This window comes from Tursiops truncatus, chromosome 11 (assembly GCF_011762595.2).
Source record: "Tursiops truncatus isolate mTurTru1 chromosome 11, mTurTru1.mat.Y, whole genome shotgun sequence".
Taxonomy (NCBI): Eukaryota; Metazoa; Chordata; class Mammalia; order Artiodactyla; family Delphinidae; genus Tursiops; species Tursiops truncatus.
In genome coordinates this window covers 66,915,591-66,928,095 of record NC_047044.1, presented here as the reverse complement: position 1 = coordinate 66,928,095, position 12,505 = coordinate 66,915,591, and the positions used below count along the sequence as shown (strand labels likewise).

At 38.8% G+C, this 12,505-nt stretch overlaps 1 protein-coding gene across 1 annotated transcript in view; it reads right to left on the bottom strand.

The window, feature by feature from the left end:
• NELL2 (neural EGFL like 2) overlaps positions 1-12,505 on the bottom strand; it is a 375,472-nt gene that overhangs the window by 284,238 nt on the left and 78,729 nt on the right. The window contains exons 5-9 of the mRNA XM_019934581.3: positions 4,580-4,756; positions 4,397-4,493; positions 1,939-2,011; positions 1,686-1,768; positions 325-453 (exon numbers count right to left, since the gene is read on the bottom strand). Of these exons, the coding sequence (XP_019790140.1) occupies positions 325-453; positions 1,686-1,768; positions 1,939-2,011; positions 4,397-4,493; positions 4,580-4,756 (559 nt within the window). The remainder of the gene's footprint in view (positions 1-324; positions 454-1,685; positions 1,769-1,938; positions 2,012-4,396; positions 4,494-4,579; positions 4,757-12,505) is intronic.

Here is a 12,505-nt window from a genome sequence, read left to right as displayed (position 1 = left end):
AAAATCCCTGGAAAAGTTAAGGATAACAGGATAGAATCCTTTGGGAATCCCTTTACTGACCCAATTTAAGTTGTTAACTTCATGTGCGGACCAGTAAACTTAAAACTTTATAGCATTCTGAAACCGTAATCATCTTTATAGGCTAGAAAGTGTCTTTAATAAGGCAACACACAGTCCTTTAGATTTGACCGGGTTTGCTGCCACTTTAGTGTTGTGTTTTGAGGAAATGGGTCCCGAAATTTTCATGATGACATTGTTTTAATAAATTTTTAAAGGGTGGGGACATCTGAGTTCCCTTAGTCTGAACTCCAGCAAAAGCCATACCAGGCATGTGCAGTTCTTACAGCCGTCTGTCCACGACTCGAGTTCTCGGTAGGTGGTTCCCTTCATGGTGCAAGTCCTTTCACAATAGCACTGGTCCAATCTATTCATTCGCTGTTCGGCTCGAGACAGCTGTGGCACAAAGGAGGGGGTTCATATTGTTCACCATTCCAGCAATGCAGAAAGGCAAAATACTCCAACAGGCATCTGACTGTTTTTCAGATGAATAGCTGTAATGATGGCTGTGCCCATCAACTATTTATTATAAATATACATAAGCCTTTATTTTTTTCATTTTATTCTTTTCCATTGTGATTTATTACGGGATATTGAATATAGTTCCCTGTGCTATATGGTAGGCCCTTATTGTTTATCCACTCTCTATATAATGGTTTGCATCTGCTAATCCCAAACTCCCAATCCATCCCTCCCTCACCCACCTCTCCCTTGGCAACCACAAGTCTGTTCTCTATGTGTGTGAGTCTTTTTCTGTTTCGTAGGTAAGTTCATTTGTGTCATATTTTAGATTCTACATATAAGTGATATCGTATGGTAACTGGCTTTCTCTTTCTGACTTACTTAATTAGTGTGATAATCTCTAGGTCCGCCCATGTTGCTGCAAATGACTTAAGACTTTAATTTAAAAGAAAGGATTTTTCCCCCCTTCTTTTTGTAGTAAACTTGCCCCCTGCCTTTGGGGGAGAAAAGCAGGATTTATAGGACGGAAAAGAAGGCTAAGTCAAAATAGCATCATCCACAATGCAGAGAAGCATTTTCCATTTTTAAAAATGCCTAATTTCATGACTATGTTTGCTCGAGTGCAAACATAAATTTTAGAATATATATTGGGTCAGAAACAAATCATTGATATACAACACAACTTCCAGGTCATAAGTAACTGCTATGCAACAAGACAACTGCCTGGTGAAACTATAGGTAAACTTGATACAGGCTTAAGACAGCCAACATTCCTACAACTGTAACACAGTGGTAGAAAGATTTCGTGGGACCATTTCCTTGACATAATTCTAGTGCTCATATTCTTTACAATGTCCTCTTGCCTCCTTCCTTGCAAACAAAAACTAAATAATAATAAACACTAAATTAAACAATAAATCCTATTGTCGTAATAAGCAGTGTAGTAATCTGCCTCATTCTTGATTTACTGAATCGTTCGTTATACAGATGGCTAGGGTCTGACTATTTATAAGCCCCTTTCTTGAGCAGGGATTTCGGTTCAGTCCTGGTACACAGTAGGGTATGAGAAAAGTCTCAAAGGTGAACAACTGTGGTTATAAAAGGAATTGTAAGGAACCTCAAGGATTTGTGAGCTCCCCCAGACCCTATTTCTAAGGAGCTTTTACCTTGGCTGATGTTTTGGCTAAAATGTCCTGCAGCTCCATGATTTTCTGCACGAGTCCATGAAAGTCATTGCAAGTTGGACAGGCTAGAATTACAAACACCACATTGGTCAAGTTATATTTATAAGGAGTTCAATCTGGTTAAGTCTATGCTGACAACTAATATAGAAAAACTCTAATTTCAAACTGACATTTTGGACAAAACTAAGCAAGAAGCATACTTTTCATTACACGGTGTGAGAACTAATGGACTTACTGCGATTAAGATCTGGGCACTGAGCAATAAATCCTTGGGGCATGACAAGTAATTGCACGTCTTGCATTATACCCTGTGTGAGAAAAATTTTGAAAAAGACGTATTACTTTCATCTACCCAAATTATGTTCAACAGTCAAGTTCAGGAAGGGAAACATTACAGGATAGACTCACAAAAATCCCTGAATAAAATCTTTTTGAATACATTGCTTTGACTTCAAACCAAAGGGAAAGAAAAACATCAGGCAGGCAAAATAGATGATTACCCACTTACTTTCTTATTGATAATATTTTTAAAGCCTTAAGAGTAAATGTCAAGATATAATTAAGAGACAATAGTATGTGTCTGGGGAAGTTATTTTTAGTTAGCCACTGAAGAAAGGCTTGAAAATGACCTTTAAAAATCAACCTGAAAATCACTTTGGGTTTCAACAACAGTGAAACTGATACCCGTTTTAAGTTAACTGCAATCATCAAAAAGAAAACAAGAGAAAAGCTAAGTCATAAGAACAATGCTTATTCTAGCATTTCTTGTTTCTCGGTTGGCTATTTTAAAGTGAATTTCTCAATTTAAAAAGGACAAGAGATTTATTAAAAAGCTACAGCAAGACTTAGTGATGAGTCCTTAGGAGTACAGAAAGTTTAGCCTAAAATTTTTTTAAATGCCAACTGGAAATGACCCATTTTACACAGAAGGTCACATCACATGTTTACATGTGAAATTTACATGCATCCTTTGTCATTAAGACATAATTAGCTTCCAGCTTACAAGGCTCTTAAAGCAATGGCCAAATGGTAGCTCAGAAACGACCTCATCAGACACACTCCAGCGTCCCTTTCATTCACCACCCCTCTCTCTTCCTTCAACATCTTTATATATTTTCTTTAAGTAATATTTCACTTTATCCCTTATGAAAAATGGAAATAGAACATTTAATGACAGAGGTGACATACCAACATATTATTAAGACAATTTTGAATGTACCTACAAAGATTTACCAGTCAAATCCTGGACTAGGTATCTTCTACATATTTAATCTGATTCATACATGGTACAAAAACAGTGTCAGTGTAAGTGATAAATATTTAAGTATACTCTGTGGCAATTGCTGGATCTGCTGTTTGCTTGGGGTTTGGATCAGGGAAGCAACTTGTATACAACAAAATCCTATCACTTGGTAGCAGCAACATGAAAGCAAAGCTACCATGTAGAGTTCTATAGTTTGTGTACTGCCCAAATCTAGTGAGCACCATTTACAGTCTACAGTAAAAATGACGGCCCCTAGAGTAGGACACATAACTGACGTGTGAGTTTTCTGACGCCCCATCTGGGCTCCGTGGGGAAGAGTGCCATGATTGAATAGAGGAGAGACTCAGCACCTATAGCGAAAACTTGCTACCCCTTATGTAGGAAAAGAGCACTGATTTTTCAGGACTCACGAGCATGGGATCAATTCCCCATGACTGGCTTTGGATAAGTTGTTTAAACTCTCTGAACAAGTTTATGCATGTGTAAAAGAGATTTTAAAAGAATTTTAAAGGCCCTGCACCAAGGCTAGCAAGACTAGGATTCGATGAAGTAACACATTCAAAGCACCTGGTTTCCAGGTAGCAGTTTAAGTAAGTTTTAAAAATACCTTTCAGGGAATACAAACCTTTCTTAGAACACAATGTTAAAGTTACTGGTACCTACTCTACCTAGAAATCCCTGAGTTAGACACATCACCTATCATTGTTTCATTTAACGACCATTTGCCGATCCTCTTCTGTATGACAGGCAGTGTCGGAGTCATTGGAGGGGAAATGATTACACTATGGGCTTGTAATCAAGCAATTTTCTGAACTTTATTTCCTCAACCTTAAAATACTGAAAGTTAAACGGTATGTCTTTTAGATCCTGTGATGCAATTCCATGGAGTGTGTCTCTAAACAGACAATAAGAAAAAGATATAAATTATAACTGCTTTCTAGTTTTGATAGATTTGCGCATATATATATATATTCCTTTCTCACTTTCAGAAGTACGAAGAGACCATGAATAATGAATATTGAAAAGTTTTAATTCTCTATTATTAACACCCCAATAAAAGTCTCATCAAAGGTTATATTTCAAAGGTAGAGAGTTTATTTGTACATTAACATTTTAGATTTTTATTGTTTTGAATGCCTGATTTCAAGAAGATGTTAACTCTGCCCTGATTGGGCCTTATGATCATCTCTGTTATGTTTAAAGTTCAAACTCATTCAGGAAAAAAAGAGAAAATAGTGCTGACCAGCTAAATGAAACACCAGTGTAAAAAAAAAAAAAAAAAACTAAAACAGAAATAGACACAAATAGAAAAAAACTATACACATCAAATTATTTTGCTTTACACCATAAAAAGCAAAACGTACTTTTCCAAATTCATTAAAAAGCATTTCTATTTACACTTTATGCTCAGACCTTAGTCAGAAGATACCTTAAAATATCCGTGTGCATTATTTCTCTGTCCCAGCCAAAATGATGTGCCCACAGGCAAGTCTGTGGAAGGCTTTTCCACCACTCTTTCATATATTCTGCAAAGAAGCACCAGGTAAGTAATGTGCATTAACCGTCATTTCTTAGAATCTTCCGTTACCTGAACTGAGAACATTTCACTTACTTATTGCAGTCGACGTGTAAAATCAAGTGGGAGGCACTGATGGCTAAGGAGAGCTTGTGCCACTTATCATCAGCCAAAATGTAAGGAAACACTTCTGTGTGAGGATGGTGGCTGCCGGAGGAGTGGTAGTGCAGTCTGACTTCATTCCGATGGCCGCTGCTTTCCAATTCCAGGTACCTGCACAGAGAAGAAGAATCACACGAGGCCCATTGAAAATAAAGCTCAAAAATGATGTACATGACCTCTGTCTCCAGAAAGATGGAATAGACATAATTTTCCTATTCCTCCCAATAAGTACAACTAAACAGGATATTATAAAACAAACAATAAGAAGAGTCTGAAAGATGGAGAAAATTTTTTAAAAAGGCAAGGGCACTCAGGGCCCGAGTAACAACAGAATGGTGAGTGAAGAGGGTTTTCTTTTTGCCTCATATATGCCAGTCTTGGAGGTGGAGAAACCAGCAACCTGGAAATACCAATGGATGCAGACAAAACAATTCCCCTCAAAAGCCTGCTCACTCTAGCTAAAGTACCTAAAAAGGAGAAGCCCAGAAAGACAAAAACTTTTAGAGAACAACCACTCTATTCCAGCCAAGCACCACAGGAAACACTGTGATTCCATCTCCTAACATGTCAGCAAAGGCTAAGTGGGGAGCCTAGATTTCCACTCTCTTGAGGCAGAAATCAGGTACCCAACGCCTCTGCCAGGTGGTGCCAACAAAGGCCAAGTAGAGAGCCAAGAACTGTAACCCTGTCAGCCAGTGATAAGACGAACCATGGCATCAGTGGAGACCATGTTCCATCCCTAGTAACAAAGCACACTGCCTTCTCAGAGGAGGCCTAGTGGAGAGTCAGAACTTTCACCATCACCCTGCAGTAATGACACCATCCCTACCAGAGTGTTTGGTAGAGACCATGTGGGCAGTTGGAACTTCCACCCCCTCACCCAGAAATAATAAAAGTTCTCACTTAATTGTCAACTGAAGGCCTAGTAGGGAACCTGGATTTCCAGTTCCACCTGGAAATAACAAGATGACACCCCCTCATCCTCTGCCAGTGCATTGTCACAGAAAGTCACATAAAATACGGAGTTTAATGAGATCCAAGTCTCAGAACATCATACAAATATATCCATGTTTCAATCCAAGTCTCAAAACATTATACAAAAATATCCAGGTTTCAACCCAAAATCAAACAGCATACCAAGAATCAGAAAGATCTCAAATATAATGCAAAAAGACAACCAATAGATATCAACATCACAAGATGACAGAGATGTAAAAATTACCTGACACAGATTTTAAAGAAGCATTGATTAAAATGAGCAATTACAAACATATTTGAACAAACTTGAAACAAATGAAAAAAAGTTAGAGGCTGAGATTGGTTCAAGATGGCGGACTATAAGGCTGTGCTCTCCCTCTTGCGAGAGCACTGGAATCACAACTAACTGCTAAACAATCATCGACAGGAAGACACTGGAACTCATCAAAAAAGATACCCCACATCCAAAGACAAAGGAGAAGCCACAATGAGATGGTAGAAGGGGTGCAAGCACAATAAAATCAAATCCCATAATGGCTAGACGGGTGACTCACAAACTGGAGAACACATACCACAGAAGTCCACCCACTGGAGTGAAGGTTCTGAGCCCCACGTCAGGCTTCCCAACCTGGGGGTCCAGCAACGGGAGGAGGAATTCCAAGAGAATCAGACTTTGAAGGATAGCAGGATTTGATTTCAGGACTTCGAGAGGACTGGTGAAAACACAGACTCCACTCTTGGAGGACACACACAAAGTAGTGTGCACATCAGGACCCAGGGTAAGGAGCAGTGACCCCACAGGAGACTGAACCAGACCTACCTGCTAGTGTTGGAGGGTCTACTGCAGAGGCGGGAGGTGGCTGTGGCTCACCACGAGCACAAGGACACTGGCAGCAGAAGTTCTGGGAAGTACGCCTTGGCGTGAGCCCTCCCAGAGTCTGCTATTATCACCACCAAAGAGCCTGGGTAGGCTCCAGTGTTGGGTTGCCTCAGGCCAAACAACCAACAGGGAGGGAACTCAGCCCCACCCATCAGCAGACATGCAGATTAAAGTTTTACTGAACTCTGCCACCAGAGCAACACCCAGCTCTACCTACCACCAGTCCCTCCCAGTGGGAAGCTTGCACAAGCCTCTTAGGTAGCCTCATCATCCAGAGGGCAGACAGCAGAATTAAGAAGAACTACAATTCTGCAGCCTGTAGAACAAAAACCACATTCACAGAATGACAGACAAGATGAAAAGGCAGAGGACTATGTACCAGATGAAGGAACAACATAAAACCACAGGAAAACAACTAAATGAAGTAGAGATAGGCAACCTTCCAGAAAAAGAATTCAGAATAATGATAGTGAAGATGATCCAGGGCCTCAGAAAAAGAATGGAGGCAAAGGTCGAGAAGATGCAAGAAATGTTTAACAGGGCTTCCCTGGTGGCGCAGTGGTTAACAGTCTGCCTGCCAATGCAGGGGACACGGGTTCGTGCCCCAGTCTGGGAAGGATCCCACATGCCACGGAGCAGCTGGGCCTGTGAGCCATGGCCACTGAGCCTGCGCTTCCGGAGCCTGTGCTCCGCAACGGGAGAGGCCACAGTGAGAGGCCCGCAAACCGCAAAAAAAAAAAGAAAAGAAAAAAAGAAATGTTTAACAAAGACCTAGAAGAATTAAAGAACAAACAAACAGAGATAAACAATACAGTAACTGAAATGAAAAACACACTAGAAGGAATCAATAGCAGAATAATTGAGGCAGAACAGATAAGTGACCTGGAAGACAGAATGGTGGAATTCACTGCTGCAGAACAGAATAAAGAAAAAAGACTGAAAAGAAATGAAGACAGCCTAAGAGACCCCTGGGAAACCATTAAATGCAACAACATTCGCATTACAGGGGTCCAGGGGGAGAATATACAGAGAAAGGACCATAGAAATATTTGAAGTGATTATAGTCAAAAACTTTCCTAACATGGGAAAGGAAATAGTTACCCAACTCCAGGAAACACAGAGAGTCCCAGGCAGAATAAACCCAAGGAGAAACACAGTGAGAACACAGTAATCAAACTGACAAAAATTAAAGAAAAATAAAAATTATTGATAGCAACAAGGGAAAATGACAAATATCATACTAGAGAACGCCCATAAGGTTAATAGCTGATTTCTCAGCAGAAGCTCTACAAGCCACAAGGGAGTGGCATGATATATTTAAAGTGATGAAAGGGAAAAAAGTACAACCAATATTACTCTACCCAACAAGTATCTCTTTCAGAGTTGATGGAGAAATCAAAATCTTTACACACAAGCAAAAGCAAAGAGAATTCAGCACCAACAAACCAGCTCTACAACAAATGCTAAAGGAACTTCTCTAACTGGGAAACACAAGAGAAGAAAAGGACCCACAAAAACAAACCCATAACAATTAAGAAAATGGTAATAGGAGCACACATATCGATAATTACATTAAATGTGAATAGATTAAATGCTCCAAACAAAAGACACAACTTGCTGAATGGATACAAAAACAAGACCCACATATATGCTGTCTACAACAGACCCACTTCAGACCTAGGGACACATACAGACTGAAAGTGAGGGGATGGAAAAAGATATTCCATGCAAATACAAATCAAAATAAATCTGGAGTAGCAGTACTCATATCAGATAAAGTAGACTTTAACATAAAGAATGTTACAAGAGACAAGGGAGAACACACATAATGATAAAGGGATCAATCCAAAAAGAAGATATAACAATTATAAACATACATACACCCAACATAGGAGCACCTCAACACATAAGGCACCTGCTAACAGCTATAAAGAGGAAGTCGAAAGTAACACAGTAATAGTGAGGGACTATAACACCTCACTTACAATAGTGGACAGATCATCCAAACAGAAAATTAATAAGGAAACACAAGCTTTAAATGACACAATAGACAAGATAGATTTAATTGATATTTATAGGACATTCCATCCAAAAACAGCAGATTACACTTTCTTCTCAAGTGCGCATGGAACATTCTCCAGGATAGATCACATCTTGCGTCACAAATCAAGACTTAGTAAATTTAAGAATACTGAAATCATATCAAGCATCTTTTCTGACCACAATGCTATTAGATTAGATATCAGTTACAGGGAAAAAAATGTAAAAAAACACAGACACATGGAGGTTATTTTATACGTTACTAAATAACCAAGAGATCACTGAAGAAATCAAAGAGGAAATTAAAAAATAACTTGAGATAAATGACAATGAACACAAGACAATCCAAAACCTATGGGATGCAGCAAAAGCAGTTCTAAGAGGGAACGCTATAGCTATACAAGCCTACCTCATGAAACAAGAAAAATCTCAAATAAACAATCTAACCTTACACCTAAAGGAACTAGAGAAAGAAGAACAAACAAAACACAAAGTTAGTAGAAGGAAAGAAATCATGAAGATCAGATCAGAAATAAATGAAATAGAAACAAAGAACACATTAGCAAAGATCAATAAAACTAAAAGCTGGTTCTTTGAGAAGATAAACAAACTTGATAAACCATTAGCCAGACTCATCAAGAAAAAGAGAGAGAGACCTCAAATCAAGAAAATTGGAAATGAAAAAGGAGAAGTTACAACAGACACTGCAGAAATACAAAGCATCCTAAGAGACTACTACAAGCAACTCTATGCCAATAAAATGGACAACCTGGAAGAAATGGACAAATTCTTAGAAAGGGATAAGCTTCCAAGACTGAACCGGAAAGAAATAGAAAATATGAACAGACCAATCACAAGTAATGAAATTGAAACTGTGATTAACAATCTTCCAACAAACAAAAGTGCAGGACTAGACGGCTTCACAGGTGAATTCTATCAAACATTTAGAGAAGAGCAAACACGCATCCTTCTCAAACTCTTCCAAAAAAGTGCAGAGGAAGGAATATTCCCAAACTCATTCTATGAGGCCACCATCACCCTGATACCAAAACCAGACAGAGATACTACAAAAAAAGAAAATTACAGACCAATATCACTTACGAATGTAGATGCAAAAATCCTCAACAAAATACCAGCAAACAGAATCCAACAACACATTAAAAGGATCATACACCATGATCAACTGGGATTTATCCCAGGGATGCAAGGATTCTTCAGTATACGCAAATCAATCAATGTGATACACCATATTAACAAACTGAAGAATAAAAACCATATGATCATCTCAATAGATGCAGAAAAAGCTTTTGACAAAATTCAATGCCCATTTATGAAAAAAACTCTCCAGAATGTGGGCATAGAGGGAACCTACCTGAATATACTAAAGGCGTATATGACAAACCCACAGCAGACATCATTCTCAATGGTGAAAAACTGAAAGCATTTCCTCTAAGATCAGGAACAAGACAGGACGTCTACTCTCGCCACTATTATTCAACATAGTTTTGGAAGTCCTAGCCATGGCATTCAGAGACGAAAAAGAAATAAATGGAATACAAATTGAAAAAGAAGAAGTAAAACTGTCACTGTTTGCAGATGACATGATACTATACATAGAGAATCCTAAAGATGCCACGAGAAAAGTACTAGAGCTAAGCAATGAATTTGGTAAAGATGCAGGATACAAAATTAATGCACAGTAATCTCTTGCTTTCCAACACACTAACAACAAAAGATCAGAAACAGAAATTGAGGAAACACTCCCAATTACCATTGCAACAGAATAAAATACATAGGAATAAACCTACCTAGGGAGAAAAAAGACCTGTATGAAGAAAACTATAAGACCCTGATGAAAGAAATCAAAGATGACACAAACAGATGGAGAGATATAGCATGTTCTTGGTTTGGAAGAATCAATATTGTGAAGATGACTATACTACCCAAAGCAATCTACAGATTCAATGCAATCCCTATCAAATTACCAATGGCACTTTTTACAGAACTAGAACAAAAAATCTAAAAATTTGTATGGAAACACAAAGGACCCTGAACATCCAAAGCAGTCTTGAGGGAAAAAAAGGGAATCAGACCCCCCTGACTTCAGACTATACTACAAAGCTACAGTGGCCAAGACACTATGATACTGGCACAAAAACAGAAATATAGGGCTTCCCTGGTGGCAGAGTGGTTGAGAGTCCGCCTGCCGATGCAGGGGACAAGGGTTCGTGCCCTGGTCCGGGAATATCCCACATGCCGCGGAGTGGCTGGGCCCGTGAGCCATGGCCGCTGAGGCTGCGTGTCCGGAGCCTGTGCTCCGCGACAGGAGAGGCCACGACAGTGAGAGGCCCATGTACAGCAAAAAAAAAAAAAAACAGAAATATAGATCGATGGAACAGGATAGAAAGCCCAGAGATAAACCCACACACCTATGGTCAACTAACCTATGACAAAGGAGGCAAGGATATACAATGGAGAAAAGACAGTCTCTTCAATAAGTGGTGCTGGGAAAACTGGACAGCTACATGGAAAAGAATGAAATTAGAACACTCCCTAACACCATACACAAAAATAAACTCAAAATGGATTAGAGACCTAAATGTAAGACCGGAAACTATAAAACTCTTATACGAAAACATAGAAAGAACACTCTTTGACATAAATCACAGCAAGATCTTCTTTGATCCACCTCCTAGAGTAATGGAAATAAAAATAAACAAATGGGACCTAATTAAACTTAAAACCTTTTGCACAGCAAAGGAAACAAGACGAAAGGACCAGCCTCAGAATGGGAGAAAATATTTGCAAACAAAGAAACAAAGGATTAATCTCCAAAACATACAAACAGCTCATGCAGCTCAATATTAAAATAAGAAACAACCCAATCAGAAAATGGGCAGAAGACCTAAATAGATATTTCTCCAAAGAAGTCATACAAATGGCCAAAAAGCACATTAACAGCTGCTCAACATTACTAATTATTAGAGAAATGCAAATCAAAACTACAATGAGGTATCACCTCACACCAGTCAGAATGGGCATCATCAGAAAATCTACAAGCAACAAATGCTGGAGAGGGTGTGGAGAAAAGGGAGCCCTCTTGCACTCTTGGTGGGAAGGTAAATTGATACAGTCACTATGGAGAACAGTATGGAGGTTCCTTAAAAAACTAAAAATAGAATTACCTTATGATCCGGCAATCCCACCGTTGGGAATATACCCAGAGAAAACCATAATTCAAAGACACATGCACCCCAATGTTCATTGCAGCACTATTTACAATAGCCAAGACATGGAAGCAACCTAAATGTCTATCAACAGATGAATGGATAAAGAAGATGTGGTACATATATAGTTGGAATATTACTCAGCCACAAAATTGAACGAAATTGGGTCATTTGTAGAGACGTGGATGGATCTAGAGACTGTCATACAGAGTGAAGTAAGTGAGAAAGAGAAAAACAAATACCGTATATTAATGCATATATGTGGAAGCTAGACAGATGGTACAGATGAACCGGTTTGCAGGGCAGAAATAGAGACACAGATGTAGAGAACAAATGTGTGGACACCAAGGGGAGAAAGTGGCTGCGGCGTGGGGCAGGGGGGGTGATGAATTGGGAGATTGGGATTGACATATATACACTAATATGTATAAAATGGATGACTAATAAGAACCTGCTGTATAAAAAAATAAATAAAATTCAAAAATTAAAAAAACAAGTTAGAAAGCCTCAGCAAAGAAATAGAAGGACCAGATAAATAAAGATGAACCAAATGGAAATTTTAAAACTGAAAAATAAAATAACTGGAATAAAAAGCTCAACAGCAAAATGGAGGGGACCAAAAAAGAGTCAGTTAACTAGAAGACAGAATAAAAATTATCCGATATGAGCAGCAGAGACAAAACAGACTGAAAAAAAATGAACAGTCTCAGAGGCCTGGGAGATTATAACAAAAGT